At 54.9% G+C, this 18,128-nt stretch overlaps 2 protein-coding genes across 3 annotated transcripts in view; one reads left to right on the top strand and one right to left on the bottom strand.

Moving 5' to 3' along the window:
* Positions 1 to 5,929, top strand: part of LOC132328957 (transmembrane protein 263-like) — a 200,603-nt gene extending 194,674 nt beyond the window's left edge. For both annotated transcript variants that reach the window (XM_059849453.1, XM_059849452.1), the window contains exon 3: positions 1,063 to 5,929. In XM_059849453.1, coding sequence (XP_059705436.1) covers positions 1,063 to 1,349 — 287 coding nt within the window. In that variant the 3' untranslated portion in view covers positions 1,350 to 5,929. The remainder of the gene's footprint in view (positions 1 to 1,062) is intronic.
* A 2,551-nt stretch (positions 5,930 to 8,480) lies between these two features.
* On the bottom strand, positions 8,481 to 17,735 carry CHST1 (carbohydrate sulfotransferase 1). The gene is made up of 2 exons (XM_059849451.1): positions 17,623 to 17,735; positions 8,481 to 10,482 (listed from the first exon to the last, which is right to left on the bottom strand). The coding sequence occupies exon 2, from the start codon at positions 10,436 to 10,438 to the stop codon at positions 9,179 to 9,181; it is 1,260 nt and encodes a 419-aa protein (XP_059705434.1). The 5' UTR covers positions 10,439 to 10,482; positions 17,623 to 17,735; the 3' UTR covers positions 8,481 to 9,178.
* Between the last annotated feature and the right edge of the window lie 393 nt (positions 17,736 to 18,128).

Here is an 18,128-nt window from a genome sequence, read left to right as displayed (position 1 = left end):
ACACCAGCTCCCCGTGGATTTCAGGGTGAACACACTCCTTTTTTTTCCTGCTGGGATTGCTTTATTGTGTTTTTCAATTATTAATAACTCATCTCATGGACAGAACTGGCAGTGAATCAGAAGTCAGAGTATCCAAATACCTTGGCCCATGAAAAGAGCTGCTCTTGCTTTGCTGCCTGCACACTTTGTTAGCTGATGCAGAGGGAGAGGGTTGTGTGCAGGCCAGCAGGAGAGTTGTCAGGTTTTAATCCCGTGAGAAGCAGTTCAGAGTCAACCATTTCCCAAGAAGTGGTTGAGCTGTGAACATTATATCTGCAGTGTTGTGGGCAGGTGTGATGGCAGCTTGGGTGGGTATATCATGCTGGCCTTGATCCAGCTGGCACAGGTAAACCAGCAGTGACACAGTGTAGTAACTTAAGCACTGTCTTAACACTATTAAATACATAGCTGGGATCTCTGGAGGGCTTGTACAACCCGAGGTGACGTTTCTGTCACTGTATCTTTACTGCAGTTTGCTATCTCTGCTCACTCAATTACCACTCTCGCAGATAAGTCTGTGCTGTGCTTCAGTTCCACATCTGACACGAGCCCAGACCTGCTTCCAAACAGATGCTTCTGAGGACCTGCAGGCCACACAAACATCAGCTGCTGCTGTCTGTAGTTCTCGTCTCCTGTGCTAGCATTAGTCTTTGTGATTTACTGACATTAGCCAACACGCATGGGAGGGGAATTATATCTCTTGCAAAGTGGGATTTGCTTTGCACTGCAGCACAAAGGCTTGCAAGTTTGGGGCTGTAACTGACCTGCCTTTTTCCCTTCTCTGTCACACATGCAATTCTGTTCCCACTCTTACCCTCTCAAAGTCCTTTCCTGCTCTGCCATAGGCCTGGGATTGCCTTGGTTTCTCCTTCAGGCACCAAGAAGTCTAGGGCTGCAAGGCAAGGCATTGTGCACATAAAAGAATGTGCCATGTGCCAGGACAACCATCCTCAGCTGGAAGGGGTGCCCAGGAAGTCTCAAGCATGACCACTTCTAACATTCTCTTTCTCTCTCTCCTCACAGATGCCAGCAAGGACCACCCACAGCAGCAGGCAGGAGTCATCTGGAGAGTGACAGGAGGCCTATTCAGTATCACCCGGGGAGCTGTGGGGGCCACACTGGGAGGAGTTGCCTGGGTGGGCAGCAAGAGTCTGGAGCTCACCAAAACAGCTGTGACCAGTGTCCCCGCTGCTGGCGTTGGACTGGTGAAGGGCAGCGTCTCAGCAGTGACCGGCGGCGTCGGAGCTGTGGGCAGCGCGGTCGCCAGCAAAGTCCCGTTCGCTGCAAAGAAGAAAGACAAGGCTGACTAATCCCTGTCACGGCTCCCTTCCAAAAGATCAACCTGCCCATACTGTCCCCCTACCCAGCACCTCTCTGAGTTGGAACCAGCCGCTTCAGGGAGGGTCGAGCACCCGAGCAGACTCTGGCTGCAGCCCGCTCAGCACCGCCTGCCTAGCTCAGAGCTCACAGAGCCGCTGTCAATGCCTTTCACTCCCATCACCTACTGGGAACCATCTTCACTCTGAGGACTTTAAAGGCACGGTTGTCTCTGTCTTGTAGTTTCCTTCCTGCCTTCTTGTTCTTGTAAGCATGGAGGGACGGGAGAAGGCATCAGGCTCCATCTGCCTGGAAGTGAAGGGAGTAACAAGGGATGGGGGGGAATTATGCCTGGCTTGAAGTGTGGGTTGTGTAGTCAAATTCAACTTCAGCTGGGAAGACAGCCTCTGAAACACCCCTTCCCTCTGGAAGGTGTGTTTGGGAGGTGTGCCTGGCAGAGAACTGCAGAAGACCCAGTGACACAAAGGAGATAAACTGTGAAGAGGGGGAAGCCTCCCTCCTGCCCTGCACCTCTTACCTTTCCTTTGCAGGGCCCATCCCCACAAGCTGCTCCCAGTCACTTACTCCCCAGCTGAATTGAACCCTTCAGAGAGGGAACCCTCAACCCTCAGCAGAGCAGCTCTGGGGTGATGCCACACCAGAGCATGATACATCCCAGACCATCAACTTCTACACAGATTTTCTTGGTGAGCGGGAAGAATATGAAAGCTGCTGTGTGTTCCCATCTGGGGAAGGAGCAGACACTGACACTTGCCAGGCCTCTGTGATACTGCAGTACAGGCGGTGATGTTCCACAGAGAGACCAGGCCTTCTGTTTGACCCTTGAAGTCCTTCCAGTTTCCCACTCTGCAACAAGGGCATTTTGTCTCTTGGCCACACTCACACCACAGACGTCACTAGTAACCAGGAGCAAGTGTGTTCCCAAATGCCATCCAAATTCTGCTGCAGGGATGGAGGGGAAGCTGAGAGTCTTGCTCTCCCCACGACTCAGCACCCTGGGAGTGGAGGCCTGGGTGTGAGTGGGCTGCACCATGTGGGAGAACACTTCCCAAGGGGCTGAGCGTGCTCCAACAGCAGTTAGCCTGCACAGGGCACCAGCAACTCCTCTTCTGCACGCTGCTCCTGCGGCCCCAGCCCGGCTCCTCTAAAGGACCATGTTGCACTAAGTAGCCCACCCATAGTCGTAGTGCCGCAGAAACCCAGACACCTGCATCCATCTGGGAGTCACAGCCATCCTCAGCCTGGCCCATGATGCTCAGGGGCCATGTGGCATTGTACCCACACATACAAACGCAAACGTGCTCTCACCACTCCCTCCAAGGTCCCCTGTAATTCTTGGGATGAGGAAAGCCACAGGCTCCACCATTAACTCTGCTGCTCCTGGCTTTGGCAGGTGATTTGCCTAGGTCTGTAGGTGTTGGATGCATAGGCAAGTGAAGCAGTGCTTGTGCTTGTGTATTTTATAAACATGCATCTGTGTTAGCGTGCGTGTGTACGTGTAAGTCCACAGGCATGTCTTCAGCCAGGGAAACAAACCTGTGCCACTGCCACAAAGGAGTTCACACAGTCATCTTTGGCACTGTCAGCATATAGTTTTTATATAGGGTCCTGGTCAAAAGAAAAATCACGTTTTAGAGGATGTTTTGCCCTCTGTTGCCCAAGAGCATAGTTTATTGAAACCAAAGGAATGTGAAAAATCCCCTTTCTCCTGTCTGTGCTGTTTGTTTTCTCTCAGCCCTATCTTTTGGACATTGAAGCCAACTTTCTTGATCTTCATTTCCCCTTGGAGGTCGTTGCACTTCCTGACTGCTCTCTTGTGCTTAGGACTTAGACATCAGGGAATATTTAAGTATAACACACACACCCCCGCCACCATTTTTGCTGAATGTTCTTGAGCTTGTGATGCAGTTTTCGTTCTGACCTTTATTAAATCCACAGTTTAGGATGTATGTTGCTGTGTCCCCCTGATAATCATGCTGGTGTTAGTCACTCTCCATACCCTTTGCTAGGTAGCCCTGCTGTTTGCAGTGGTAAGAAGCTGCTGATCTCCACAGTTTGCTACTCTTGATAGCATGAGAAAGGTTTGACTTACATTTTTGTTTCTGAAGAGGAAGCAGCATTTGGTAGGTGTGTGCATTTCCTCACTTTGTGTCCTTTGTTCTGGTGGAGGCCAAGTTGACCCTGACATGCCGGTTTTGTCTCTGAAGGCAGTGGCTTCACAGAAAGATCAGGCCTTGATGTGTGCCTGTACTTTGCTGGGATGCTCGTGGCAGTTGTCAAGGCCAGAAGAAGTCTTGTCTGTTCTCCCTTTGTCTCGAATGCCCTGGAAAGCCAGAGGACGGTTTGTACCACGTGGATTTCTGCTCACTGCTCTCCCTGAGCACAACTCATCTCTTATTCCAGATCACAGACTGCATCTGAAGCGAGCTCTAGCCCCAAAGCTGAAAGCTGCTTGTGTGTAACCAGCCGTGTTGTCACCAACCCTCTGAGAAAGATAGCTTCTGGCCAATTGGGACAGAAGAATCTTCTTCCTCAATGTCTCTCCTAGGTCTTGGACAGGAGAAGATAGAATGTAAGAGCCTTCAGCAGCCAGCCCTGGGTGGGTGGTGGGAGGCTGATTGTGCTTCAGGCTAAATAGTGTCTCACACAGTCTCTTGCTGGGGGAGGCAGTACCTCCTGCCCAAGCTGTTGTCTGCAGGCCCTGTATGTACACAGCAGGCATGGCAAATGGGATAAAGGTGATGTAAGGAAGGCCACTGGGGCCCTGAGGGTTTCCCATATTTTTATTTCTTCTCTTCTGTGCATCCTTGCACGGAATAGAGTAAAGCCTATCATTTGTCTGGAAGTGCCATTTCCATGCAGGATGGCCTGGAGAAGAAGAGATGAGCTGGGGAGGAGAACTCACAGCCTAAATTGCTGCTCTTACAGCCTAGCTATAGCACAGCTCAGGGACCATGAGCAGAAAGAGATCAAATTAGCAGGCAGGGGTAGAAGATTAATTCTACTCCAAAAACAAGGCCTCACACTGCTAAACAGGCATTCAGGAATAAGTGACTCTCCAGGACTCTAAGGCTTTAAGAAAGTCTGTGCTAGGCCTGCTCAGTTCACCATGGTGACCCAGTCCCAGCCTGCTTTTGTGGGCATTTTTGGTGCCAGAGCAGAGGGAAAACAGGGTCAGTCTTCCCAGTCTAAAAGTAAAGATGTCTTCTGACAGCTTTGGTTGCAGGACAGTGGATCTGGATTGGATGGGGAAGTTGTTGGCTCTTGTCAGATGCCCTATCTTTCCTCCTCCAGCCACCTGGGCCACCAGTGCAGCCCTTCTCTCACTGCCCATTCGTGGTACAAAGGACAGAAACTGTGTTGTGCATAAATCCCATGGCTACTGGATGGGGTGGCTTGGTACGAAATAGGAGGGGGTGACATCGGGGTAGAGGGAAGGATTAAAGGGAGTTGATACACAGAAGATGAGGAGAGAGTGGTGTGACAAGAGGAGTTGAGTGATGGAACAAGAAAACAAGGAGCATGGAAAGAATTTGTTTCTTAGGACAGGCTTTAAATCAGAAGATGAGTGCAATGGGGTTTGTCCTAGGGAAGGGCACAGAAAGGGGAGTGAGTCAATGTAGGTTTTGGTGTGTGGTGGTGGCATATGCCTGGCTTGTGCCCTACTTCCATAGTAATGATGATTGCTAGCAATTTGCATTTAGGTAGATCAGTGGATGGTTGAAGCATCAGGTCAGCTCCCTTCTTATCACCCACCCTTCCCAAATCTCCCCCAGGCTTTTGTCATGATCTCCCCATGATGGGGCTGGGTCTCCCCCACAGTGGAGGTGGGATGTGGCCATGTTCGCAGCCCTGTGTCCCACCTTGCCTGGCTGTTCCCTGTGCCTGACAAACATGTCCTGGCTGAAAGGAGAGCCACAGGTGCATCTTCTCCTCCCTTTTCCCTGACCTTAATCTCATTATCCTTTACTTTTTTTATATCTCCCTTAGCTTTTGGTCTTGCCCGTGGATAGAGCTCCCCAAAGCTTTTGGTGAGACCTTCATGAAACATCCACACTCGCAGTGTCTGGGAGGGCAGAGGGTGATTGCCCCCGCAGCTCCCCTGGCTGGGAGAGAAGTGCATGTCTTCCACCCCTCTCTGTCCCCTTGTGTTTTGTGTGTGGAAAATCTTAACCTGTTTTTTTTTTCTCTGGGTTCCCTTGTTGGCTCTTATCCCTGTGGGTGGGTCATTTCCGTGTCTCCATTGCAAAGTCATCCTTGTAAAAACAACAGCATGAGTGGGAATATGGAGATTGTTAGAGAGAGCCGCAGAGCCAGGGCCCAACTCTGCTTCTGTAGGAGCTGAGGAGGCCTTTGGCAACTCAAAACTCTGGCCACGCGGTCCTATGCACTGTGCTGGGCTCCAGAGAACACTTTTGTTCTTTATCATTTCATTGTCTGTAATTGGTTTCCTACTGAATTTGTTTGCTTGGTTTGTTTTGCAGTGTGTTTCTGGGAATATTCTGCATCTCTGTATTTTAATTACAGTAAAATTTGAGGATAAAAACCGTGATTATGCTGGCTCTTGTTCCTGGTGGGGGGAAATGAGGAGTGGAAGCACAATTGAAGGAAGATGTTAGAGATTCCTTGGGAAATTAGATCTCTCCCCTAAGGGCTCTAGATGAGGCACCAAGCAAGGCAGAATCTCCGTCCCTGCTTAAACTAGGACATAGCTTTCAAGTGTGGTTCAAAAGCCATTTTGCTGCAGGCACCTTTCCTGATTGGAATGGTAAGAACAGTTTGGATAAGACTTCTAAACTCAATTTTTTGTGTTGGTTTAAAGACCAGTGCATAAGAGGGCTTTCAGGCTGGGGACAGCTGGCCTAGCCCTGAAAGTGGGATCTCAGCAGCTGAAGATGGGAAATTTTGCCTCTATAGCCGCTGTTCCTTCAGGCAGGTTTGCATAGCTGCTTTTCCCAACTGAGGAAGCAAATTCTCCTCACAGCAGCCTGCTCCTTCTGCACAGATGGGGGTTTGACATCCCTCCCCAGGGCTGCAACGAGCCCCCGTGGAGCAGCCTGACCCTCTGCTGGCTGGCTGGCAGTGTTGGTGCTGGGGGGCACAGCCAGCATCTCCAGGCACCTCATCTGCTCCACGGGCACTTAACCCAGGGCAGAGCCACGTAGTGCTCCTGGGAATGCACAGCCCTCAGGGAGGATTGCAGGCCAGTGGCTGGGCAGGGCTGGATCAGCCATAAGACAGGGTGTCCCTTTTACTGGGTCGAGGCCAGGAGCCAACAGCTCAGCATTTGTTAAGTGCTGACAAAAGGATTAATTTAGTAACTAATAACAGGGCAATCAAGCCATTTATTTGGTTGGCAATTTGCTGCCAGCTGCTTGGGAAGAGCAGCACACAGTGCACCAGTAAGGCTGTCTGCAGCCACCTCTGCCACCTGCCCCGTTCCTCAGTCCTCGCTTGCAGACTCAGCCAGGCAGTGGGGCTTGGGAGGCACCAAGCTGGTGGCAGGAGCAGGTTTGGCAGTGACAGGTAGGTGAAGACACCTGGGGACGTGGTCTCTTCCAGGGGCTGCCCCTATGCCCGCTGTGGGGAGGGAGATGAGTAAAATGCCCATCCCGCAGCAAGTGCAGGCTATTCCCCCATTCCTCCTCCCAGAGCTGGAACCATCCATGTAGCCTTGCAGACAGCACAGGTGAAGTACAGGTGCTGGAGCCATGAGCCCTGAGAAGCTCTCAGGTACTTCACAGCTTCTCACCTTTCCTGCAGCCCAGCTGGTTTGCCGCATTAAGCCAAGTCGCAGAACACCACTAACAAGCTGCTCCTCCAGAGGTCTTTTAGGGGTAAAAGGATGGTGCAAAATCATCTATAGTTACAGCTTTGTCCTGTCTCAGGCAGTGTGCCCCATCCCCCTGTGTACAACTGCAGCACCCAGTCTTCTCCCAAGAAAGAGTGGAGCAAAAGCTGGTGGGCAGCAGAGCTCAGAAGAGACCTTTGGAGAGAAGACCTGCCCAGGTAGGTGGGCTGTGGGTGGCTCAGACACCTCTGGGCCGGGAGCGGGCTCAAAGCTGGGAGTGTGCAGCTGTGAGTAATGTCACAAGTTGTGGTCTCATCTCTTTGTGAGTCACTGCCCTGCCTGGCTCCAGGAGCAACTGTAAAACTTCTGGGCCACTTTTGTCCTCTCTACCCAGGAGACTGGCCCCAGTGGCTTCCCATCTGCAGCTGCTTGTGGTCTGCAGGACGTGTCTTGAGGGCTCAACTGTTGGGACTGTGCCAGCTGGGTTGGAGGAGCTGGCCAGCTGTTTCATAAGATGGGGATCAAGTAGACCAGCAGTGTCATGTGTAAGGCTTTCAGTGTTCCTGCCCTGCATGCCTGGGTCCCCCATTCAGCAGCTTTCTGACCTGCCTGTCATGGTTGCAGCTGGCATGCTAGATAAATGTGGCCATATCAGACCTCCAGATAAATGTGGCCATATCAGACCTCCAAACTCAGCCAGCCTAGAACATGGCCATATTTATCTGGCAGCTGCATGCCAGCTACAGCCGTGACACCTGCCCAGGCCCAGGTGTCTTGCAGGCAGCAGGCAGCTCATGAAGGAATAGTTGTGTATTGCCAGGATCATCTTGTTCGTTCATTTCCATTCTGGCAGTTTCATGACCTGCACCAGAGCACCTTCCCTGTCCTCCAGGGTAGGCCATGCCAGCACTGGCATCAGCACTGTCAGACATGGTGGGGGTCAGCCTCATGGGAATGGGTTCACTCTGCTGGTGCCATTAGCACTCTGGAGTCAGGCACTCCAGCAAGTCTCAGGCCCCCATGCAAACCAACAAGTTTTCAGGTCAGTAAATAACCATGGGTTCTTGCTTTTGGCTTAACTGCTTGCATTTTGACACACTTCAGATGCAAACATGCACAGGCCTGGAGGCAGCTGCAGCTCCCTGCCACCCTGGGGGCTGTGGTGTCTCCTCCCCTAGCCTTGTCCTACCCACTCCCAGCCTCGCTCCCGCCTCGCAGGAGTTGGGCAAACCAGGAGATGCTGCTGTTTGCCTGGTGATGCATCCACCCCAGTATACTTGCTGAGGTCTTTCAGTTGAAGTTCACCCCCAGGTCAGTTTTATTGCACTTTTATTTACAGAAAACACAGAAATAAAGCATTAAATGTGTTGGGCTTTTACCAAATGACCCAATCGCTTTTTTCCCTTTTTTTTTCTTTTTTCTTCCTTTTAGTGGGTTTTTGGCACAAAGAAATATCACAGGTGTTACCAAACAACCATGTAGGAGCAGCTGACCAACTGCCCAGCCCAATAACAGGACTTAAACAGACAGACATGTCGGACTGAGATCAAAAATGAGGAGGTTGTTCCACTTTCAGCTTCCAGTCTAACGTGTTCATTGGGGGCAGGGGGAGTTATTCTGGAGGGGATGACACCATTCATAAATTATATTTATATTTACCTCTTACATTGTAAAAGTAAACAGTGCAAAAGTACAGTACCCCAGACACCCTTCGGTTTGGAAAGCTTGAAGGTTGCTTTATACATTTTGTGTGTTTTGTAAACATTGTTACCCATCCAGAGTTCTAGCTCTTGATTGGAGAGACCCAACTCCTCCTGGCATCCAAAATGTATTGAGGGGCAGCAGTCACTTCCCCTGGACTCGGCCTTTGAGATTCCCGCTCAAGGTTTAGTGCAAATTTTGGAGAGAAAAAGACGAGAGAGAGAAAAAGGGGGAAACAAAAGGAAAGAAAATAAAATAAGGCATCAGTTAGAAACAGCACGCATCAAAACCAGGCCCGTTGGAGCTGCCTTAGGAGAAGGGCAGGAAGTCTCTCTCCTCCACCAGGCTGATGGAGAGGTTCTTCAGCTCCTCCTCAGAGCCAGCAGTTTTGTAGCCGAGCTGCGCCAGCACCTGTTGGCAGGCGTGCTGGGTGAACGCCACGATCTCGTAGGACAGACGGAAGCGCCACTTCTCCGCCGTCGCCGCCGAGTTGCGCACAGTCCCGTACTTGTGTTTGGAGGAGGACCTGTCTCCTCGGGTGTTGTTCTGTATCCAGCGCTCGACGTTGCTGTCCATGGGGATGCCCAGAAAATCATAGATCTCCTCAGTCTTTTTCATGGGGTTCCTGGCCAGGTCTTCGTACCGCACCAGCATGTACTTGCCCTTGAGCCATGGTGGCCGGTTGAGGCCGGTGGACACAGAGTTCCAGAAGTCCTCGCACACTGTGGTGAGCTGGGTCACATCCAGGTTGTATGGCTTCCTGCCAGTGCCATCCCAGATCCTCCACAGCCTGTAGGTGTCTCGGAAGGTCTCACTCCGGGATGCCAGGATCCCCCGGGGGTCCCTCACCAGCTGGATGACCTTCAGGTTCAGCCGCGGGTCCTCCACCAGGGCCCGGAGGTCACTGACCTCGGGCACCCGTACGGTTTTGATGGCCACATGGCCGTGCTCTCTGCAGGACTCAGTGGCCAGCGTCAGGTTCAAGGTCCCACACTTCTTCACGCAGTCTCCTTCCTCCAAGTGGAGATCCACAGCTCCCAGGGACTCACATACAGGTGGTGAGCACAGGGCCTTGCTGGCTCCCCTGCGGAAGAGGCGGTCGGTGGTGTGGTTGATAGGCTGGGGCTTGATGTAGTTCTCCAGGAAGTAGAGGTCGCAGTCATACAGGCTCCTCAGCAGGTCTCGGCTGGCGCCCAGCATGACCCGTCTGTCTGTCGTACTCTTGCTCTGGGTCAGCTTTGGGATCAGGGTGTACTGGACATGGTAGAGGGGCTCAAATAAATAGAAGACATCGAAGTGCTGGTTGAACAGCTGCCCGACAAATGAGGAGCCGCTGCGGGTGGTAGCAAGGATGAGAACATGAGTCTTCCTGGAGAGGTTGTATGGGAAAGTGGGATTCTCATCACACAGCCTGTCAGCCACATCAGTGTCCTGGCTCAGGCTGCAGTTCACAGGATTAGGGATAGGGCAGCTATGGAAGGACTTGGCAGTGAAGGTCCGGATTGCTGTGTACTGGATTGCAATGGATGCCAAGGCTAGGAGGAGTACAGCCTTCCAGGAACATTGCATGGCTGGTCACCTTCATGGAGCTTCTTCGCAGGTCGTCTTGGTGTCTGCAACCCAACAGAGAATTCACAGGTTGAGCATGGACTGCCAAGTATCCAACTAATGCAGGTACCAACAAATGCCCTCCTAATGTACGTCCATCAGTCATAACCATGTGAATCCCAGTCACACACTGTCGAACCCCATTTCAGACAAGAAAAATAAAAGGCAGAGGCTGGCAAGCCTGGAGAAACATGTTCAGCCAGCACTTCAGCCCTGTTCCTTCCAGGTGGTGAGTGTACATAAATCTTGTGGCCCATAGCTCACCCCATGTACTGCAACCCAGGCAGGGGATGTTAGAACCTGGTGGTAACACCGTCTGTCTCCATCCAGCTGCTGCGAACTCTCTTCCCCAGCTGCCTTGTGAGTCACTTGTCACTTGGAAAGCCAGTGCAGGAGCTGTGGCAGGGAAAGGTCAGGGGATGGTGCTATCATGTCTCCATCCATTCTGTTCAGCTGTCAGGATAAGGCATGGCCCATCCAGGCCAGCAACCTCCTGCCTGGGAGAGTGGCAGTGTCTCTCCTGGAGCTGCAAACCTCTTTGCACAGAGGTCCAACAGCCATCTCGGTCTGTCAGCCTCTGGGGACAAGTGCAGCCAGAGCTGTGCCCTCAGCAATGAGCTCATGGGGCTGGTAAGATCCTGCTCCGCTCCGGGATTCAGGGCTCTCCTATTCTGAGCACCAGAGGGGAAAAACAATACTACAAAGGAGGAAGCATGCGAAACTGCATCTCTTCCATACTCTATTGCCAACCAGGGCAGTAGCACTTGGCGTCAGGGATGGGTGCAAGGAAGAGTGGGGCTGTAGTTGCAAAGAGCAACCTCAGTAGTGCTAGCCTTGCCTTGCTGCTGCAACACAGGCAAGGGTAGGGGAAACTGAGCAGGACTGTTGTATGGGACCATGATGAGGGGGGAGGACCTGTCATGCCTGGGGAGCTGCCACATTGCTGGGAGGGGATGTAACTGTGGTGGTGCTTCAGTATTCCCCCTGTTCACTAACCAAATAATGTTCATGGACTGCCTGCTGCTCTCCAAAGCACAGGCATTTCATATCCACATACTATTGCTCTTGGGGGATCGGTGGGGCTGGGAGATGGAACATAGAGGATGCATCCCAGAAACTCCAAACAAGCTAAAACACCTGTATGTGGAAGACACACCAGTATGAGCAATGGTTTTGAAGCTCCCCTGCACCCATTTTCCCTTGCCCATCTTCCTTCCATGTCTCTCCTCCCACAGTGTGGTACATTCACCTGCCCATCCACCTCCAGCAAACTAAGGGGACAAGACCCAAGTATCTCTGCTGCTCGCCCAGCAGAGCCCACTGTATCATCACTGCCATTGCTTCCTCTTGCCTGCTCTCTGTGGGTCCCCAGGGAGAACAACATGCTGGCCCCAAGCTCATAGTGAGTGCCTGGTCCCCTGCTCAGCCCCAGCACCAGGTCACTGTGGGCGGGACTGTCAGAGCCAGTGCTGTTGCTGCTGGAACAAGGTCTCTGAGGGAGACCAGTGCTCCAGCGATGGATTTCAGCATGTGAGGGCTGCTAGAACCCAGAGCACATTGAAATCCCTGATGGGCTTGGGACAGCGCAGTGTTCCTGGTGTGGTCCCTGCAGAGCCCATAGCAGCTGCCACGATGTGTTGTTCCCATGTCCTCAATATGTTCCACACCCTGGGGAGATCCTGTCAGCCAGCAAGTGACACCAGGAGGGCAGCTCAGAGTGAGCAAAAAAGGTGAGTAAAAAAGCCTTGCTTTTTTAAAACTAATATTTTTGTTGTTTACTCATTGCCCCAGCTGATTTGTGGAGGCAGGAAGCTTCAGGAACTATCAACTCGAGAGACCTCTCACTGGGAGCACAGGTTTAGAGCAGGACCTCAGGACAGGGGGGCTGGCACAGCTGTTGCATGCAGCTGCCCACCAGCACTCCCTGTGTCTGTGCACTAAGAGCTGTGCTTTAGACCCAAAAGGACACTTTGAATACAGGTTGCTTTCACCTGGACTGCTGCCTACCAAGGATTGTGGCCCATGGCTGGAGGACTGAAGTCAGAGATGCTTGGCTGTTGCTGCTGCTGGATTTGGGTTACCCACCCTGCAATGGGGAAACTCAGCCCCACTGTCCACATGGGATATTCTCTCCCTTGGATAAAGTGTTTTTCCAGGTCTAGTAAGGCAGAACAGGACAGGAGAGTCCCTGCCGGCATCTCCTGGCCCAGGTATCTTCTGCATGCTCCCTAAGTGGAGCTGTAGTGGGAATGCTTTCCTGCTCTCTAGTCATGGCCAACCACACTGCATCCCTCACACACCACTCAACCCCTACTCTTTGCTTCATTGCTGAGGGATGCCGGAGCAGATGAGACTCAGATTGTCCTGGTTATAGCAGAAACCTGCTACCGGCTCCCCAGAAAAGGCAAACCAGAGACCAGATGCCTTCTTGGTCCCAATTCCCACCAGATCACTCACTGGCTGTGAGCATTTCAGGTTCTCCACCCACACTGACCCATTCCCCTTTGCAATGTCCCAAGTGGCAGAGGGGAAAAAACGGGGCATTGATTCACCTCCTTGGCTGAGCAAGTGCTAAACCACTGCCCAGCTTCAGCCTTTGCTGCCCCTTGACATGTGTCCTGCCCATCTGCTGAGCTGCAACCAGGGAGGGGAAGGTTTTGAGAGAAGGCTTCCCTCCCTGATGTCTCATCTGTGGCCTTTAAAGCCAGCCAGAGCCTCCTCTCACCTCCCAGCTGGCTCTTCTGCCTCCTCCCATCACTGTCTGTCCCTGAGGGGCTGCAGTTCCTGCTCAATCCAGCCCTGGACTCCAGGGACAGTGGCCACTGGCAGCTGGGTGCTCTGGAGGAGCTCCTGGGGCAGCAAAATCACATAGCACCTGGGAGCTGCCAGGACAACTGAGGAACACTTTTACTCCCACTGCCTTTCTTGTTCATCCATCAGACAGAGCCAGGCTGGTGTGACCACCTGCCAAGGAGGAGCTGTGCCGGGCTCCACAAGGCTCGGAGGGGCCGGCTGAGCAGTGGCTGCAGCCAACCTGCCCCAGGAGGATGTGTCCTGCACACAGGCACAGCAGGACAGCTGCTCACACTCCCATTCCTGCCCTGAGGAACCTTGTTCTTAAATTGGCCTGATAGCCAGGGCCAGCAGCTCAGACAGCAGCTGAGAGAGGGCCATGCCCACATGGAGCTGCATCTAAGAGTCCTGTGTGAGGCATGGATCGTTTTGGCTCCTCAGCCCCAGACCATGGGAGTCATCCAATACACTGGCCTCCTAGATGTTTCTGTGCTGGAAGTGTTCTCAGTCAAAATCACCCTCTGCTCTGTCTCCAGCTCAGCTCCACCAAAGATGATGAGCAAATGCAGCCCAAGGGTGGGAGCCGAGCTCAGTGTGTCCCTCCAGGCACTTGGGACTATGAGACAGAACATGGGGTGGGGGTACATCACTCACACCTTCCAGCCCCTGGCACTGTGGTGCTGCAAGGGGCCTGCCACAAGGCACATGGGCTCTTTTGGGACTGTGCTGGGGCCACCACTGCCCCTTTCCCAACCCTAACCCCCTTGTGGACACGGCATGACAGACAGCACTCTGCTGCCTTGCCTGCATTTCTGTGCAGCTGCCTGCAGTCGCACTGGGACCAGGCTGTCCACAAGGGATACACAGCATCCGGCAAACGGCTCTAAGTGCAGCAAGAGGCCAGCCAGGGCCTGGCACAGGGACAGGAGCATTGTCTGTTAGAAGAGGAAGGTGCTGAGCCTTTCCTCTCCCCTGCCCCACTTCCCGCAGCCTTGAGCCTAGAGGAAGGGAAAGGATGGGCACAGGCAGCGCAACCTCCCCCACCCTGTGCACCTGCCAACAGCAGCGGACGGACGCGTAATCACCTGCCTTCCTCCTCCTCCTCCTCCTCCTCCTCCTCCGCTGACTCCCAGCACTGCTCTGAGGGAGATGAGCAGGCAAGAAGCCAGCAAGACAGCCCCGGAGTGCCGGGGAGATCGGAGGTGATGAATTAAGCTGAATGGCATCTGTGAGTCACCGGTGCGGTGCTGGGAGCAGTGAATGCGGCCGGCCAGCCATCGTGCAGCAGGGACCGGGACCGGGGGCTCCTCTTCTGGGCATGGTCTTCCTAGGTTTGATGGGAATTACCTGCTTTTGGAGTCATGCAGCCAGGCCGTGGCACTGAAGGCTGCACTGGCAGCTGAGTTCAGGCGCTGCCAGGCAGGCTGGAGTCCGTGGGGAAGTTGCAGGGGTCGGTACCACTCACAGGTCTCCTCTGCTCCAAAAGCAGCTAGGTGTTAGACAGGGCAGTGCCTCACGGCACTGTGGCACTCTCGTCCTCGTGGGGTGCTCCCACAGCATCTCCACATGGGCAGCTGCCTTGACTCCTGCCCCAAGCCTTCCCTGCGGGTTCCCTTGCTCCCCGGAGGTGGCCGTGTTCAGGCAACTCAGAGGTGATGGCAGCTTGAGGCAGGAGCCCTTGCAGTTACTGCTACTGCTGCTCTGAAGGCTCTCTCACAGGGCAGTCAAAAAGAACCCTGCTCTTTTTGGTTGCCTTCCAGGCTGTCCCCATCTCTCAACAGCTCCCCAGAAGCTGTATCCTCAGCCTGGCTGGGCTCATCCTGAGCTCCCTTTCCACTGTCAGGAAAACCTCTCTGCTTCCCCATGGCAGGAAGGAAGGGAAAAGAGAGCTGAAGAAGGTGTGAGGGTCTGTGCGACAGAGGTGCCTGCTCCAGCCTTTGCAAAAGCCCTGGCACACTGGAGCAGTGCCTGAGCCTTGCCAGTTCTTCCCGCAGGCCTGCCTGGTGCCAGTCCAGCTACCGGCACCCTCTACCCCCAAAACCGATTCCCGCCAGCAAGGCTGTTTCCATGGAAACGGCAGAGTGACTCAGGACTTTGGGACCAGCTGGAAAACACAACTGTGAGCAGTGATCGCCTGAGAAGCTCCGGGCCGGGGTCTCAGTGCCAGGGAGAGGGGTGGATGACTGCGGGAGTGGGCAGGGCTGCCTGCCCACCTGCCTGCACGCTGGGCACAGGCACACTGGCACAGAGGAGCACACGGCACACCCTGCACAAGGCCATGAGTTATAAGGCAAAACCCCCTCCTGACACAAGTGAGACTGCAGCAGGCTCACCAGGGGACACATCCCAAAATGTGACTCATGGCAGACAACCCCTCTTTCCCCTTTCCCTTCCCCCACCCAGAGACTCATGCATGCCTAGTCACCCAGAGAGTTCATAGCACCAACTTCAGCGCCTGCTCAGCCCTGCACCTGCGCCTCTGTCCCCTGCCCAGCATGTAACAGCCCTGCATGCCCTGCCCAGAGCAGTACGGCTGGTTGAGGGATGCTGGAGGGGACAAGTGGCAGCCAGCACCCTGTGGTGCCTTCCTACCCAGCCAGCAGCTCCCTTCTGCAGCCCCACTCCTCCCCACATCACCACCCAGGCACAAAAGTTAAGTCACGGGTTTGCAAAACAACTCTCAGCCAGCGACCCACTGGCAAAGGCCCTAACACATCCCAGTGTTCTCCCATTGAGCAAAGAGTTCATCCTGTACAACGTTGTGGCCACTGAGGCAGAAAAAACAGGCTTCTGGTGGGGTGCAAGCACCCATTTGGTCGCAGTGGCTTAGTCATGCTGTTGGCTCTGCAAAGGCTGGCGGACACCAAACACACCTATGGCCACCCAGCCTGGGCGCTGGCTCGCTGCACCCCACCACTCCCCACAGGAAAGAGAGACCACTGAGAAAAAGCAGCACTGAGCTGTCCCCTATCCCCTACTTGACTCTGGGCACCATCACAGACACGTGAGCAGGGCTGGTCTCTGCCCCCAAGCCTCCCGCTCAGCAAGCCCCACCAACATGAGATCCTGACGTGGTGGAAATGAATTTTCAGCCTTGCCTCCTCTTCAGCCGTACAGGATTAGAGCTTCCCTACAGTCACAGCTCCAAATGCCAACTGGGACTTGTGCCCGCCACCTTCCTCTGGTGCCTCACCGTGTGCCAAGTGGAGGTGCTTCGTGCCCCCAGACTCATTCTGCTTTTGCATTCATCACCTCCTGCAGCACTTTTCTTACGGTAAGGCACAGGACTCCTGTGCTCAAAGCCACCTGGCATGTCCCCTGTTCCCCTATCTCTGTTCTTTCCCTCTGCATTTCAGAGGGACCGACAGATCCTTTAACACCAGAAGATTACTGCCCGCTTTGATCAGCACTTAAACAATCGCAGGTCTTTCAACAGGGAATCAGTCTCTTTCCTACTGGCACACAGCATACACATTTTCAGTTAATTAATCACTACCAAGTAATGCCAACCCCAGCCGGTCCCAGAGTTTTCTTATCGCAACATCCACCTGTGCCTGTTTATCCCTCATCCGCTGAACTGCATCTACCTCTTCCCGAGGATGCGAACGCCTCGGTAAACCAAATACAGGGGGTTTTGTGCTCTCCGCCTTCCCCTGAGCCATCCACCAGCCTGCTGGTGCCTGCTCACTCGCAGAGCACTCCCTGCCAGGAGCTGGGAAGGCTCTTTTGGGATGAACGCGCTCATTCACCACCTCAAAACACTCTTTTTGCAACGTCCCTAACCTACCGCCGCGTCAAGAGCCCAAATCTCGAACCGCACAGCTTTCCCGTAGGATCGCTCCATGCTATGGCGTGCTTGCACCCCGCTCTGCGAGGTCTCCTCGTCAGCCTGAGCCCTCACGGCAGGTTTCTAAGACCGCCTGGAGGTCTGACAGCAAACGCCGGGGCATTTGCTCCGCCGGCTGGCGCGGCTACGCGGCCGGGCAGGGCATCTGGCCTCCCTGTGCCACCGGGGACTTACTCACTTGCTCCAGGCGCAGCTCCTCGCCCAACAGCAGCCCAAGTTTCGCGGCAGCTCGTTCCCCCGGGGGTCTGGGGCCAGGGCTGCTGTGCCCCCGCCGCTAAGGCAGCCCCGGGCGGCGGCTCCCCATGGGCGCTCGCAGCCCGGGCCGGGGTCCCGCCGCAGCCAGGCTGGGCACCAGCGGGAAAAGTCCTTCCCGCCGCTGCGGATGACGTCTCTCTGCCTTGGAAAGTTGGTGGCGCGGAAAGGGTTACGAGAGAGCCCCAGCCCGCCACCCCCGGGCACCCCCGCCGCTCTGCGCCGCTCTCCCCCCACCCCCGGCGCCCCTTACCTGGCGGAACGCCCCGGCGGGCTGTCCCCAGCATCCCCGGCCGCGGATCCTGGGGCGGGGGACGCCGAGCCCGGCCCAGCCCGGCCCGGCCCGGGGGCGGCAGCCGGCGGAGCTCAGCGGGCGGCGCTGCGGGGGCTCAGCCCTGCCCGCGCTGCCGCCCTGCCTTGCCCTGCCCGAGCGGGCACCCGCCGAGCGGGGCCGCCTCTCCACGCCCTCCGCGCCGCGCCGGGCGAGGGGCGGGCGGCGAGGGGGCTGCGCCGCTTCCCTCCCTCCCTTCCTCCCTCCCTTCCTCCCTCCGGCCGGCAGCGCGCACGGGCACACGCAGCACAGCGCCAGGCACCGGCATCGGCTCCGGCAGAGCCTCCGCTCCGCTCCGCGCCGCCCCGTGCTGCCCGCGCCGCGCCGCGCCGCCCGCACACCCCAGCCCGGCCGCCGGGCTCCCCGGCTTTGCCGGGCAGGAAACTCCCCTTTCCTTATTTACCTCTCCAAGGCGCCCGGCCGGAGCG

This window comes from Haemorhous mexicanus, chromosome 6 (assembly GCF_027477595.1).
Source record: "Haemorhous mexicanus isolate bHaeMex1 chromosome 6, bHaeMex1.pri, whole genome shotgun sequence".
NCBI classification, from domain to species: domain Eukaryota; kingdom Metazoa; phylum Chordata; class Aves; order Passeriformes; family Fringillidae; genus Haemorhous; species Haemorhous mexicanus.
Note: the sequence above shows the minus strand (reverse complement) of the source record. Positions and strands in the feature narration are given on the sequence as shown.

Excerpts from the sequence above, each read along its gene's own strand:
- CHST1 (XM_059849451.1), bottom strand. The coding sequence starts at position 10,438 with ATGCAATGTTCCTGGAAGGCTGTACTCCTCCTAGCCTTGGCATCCATT.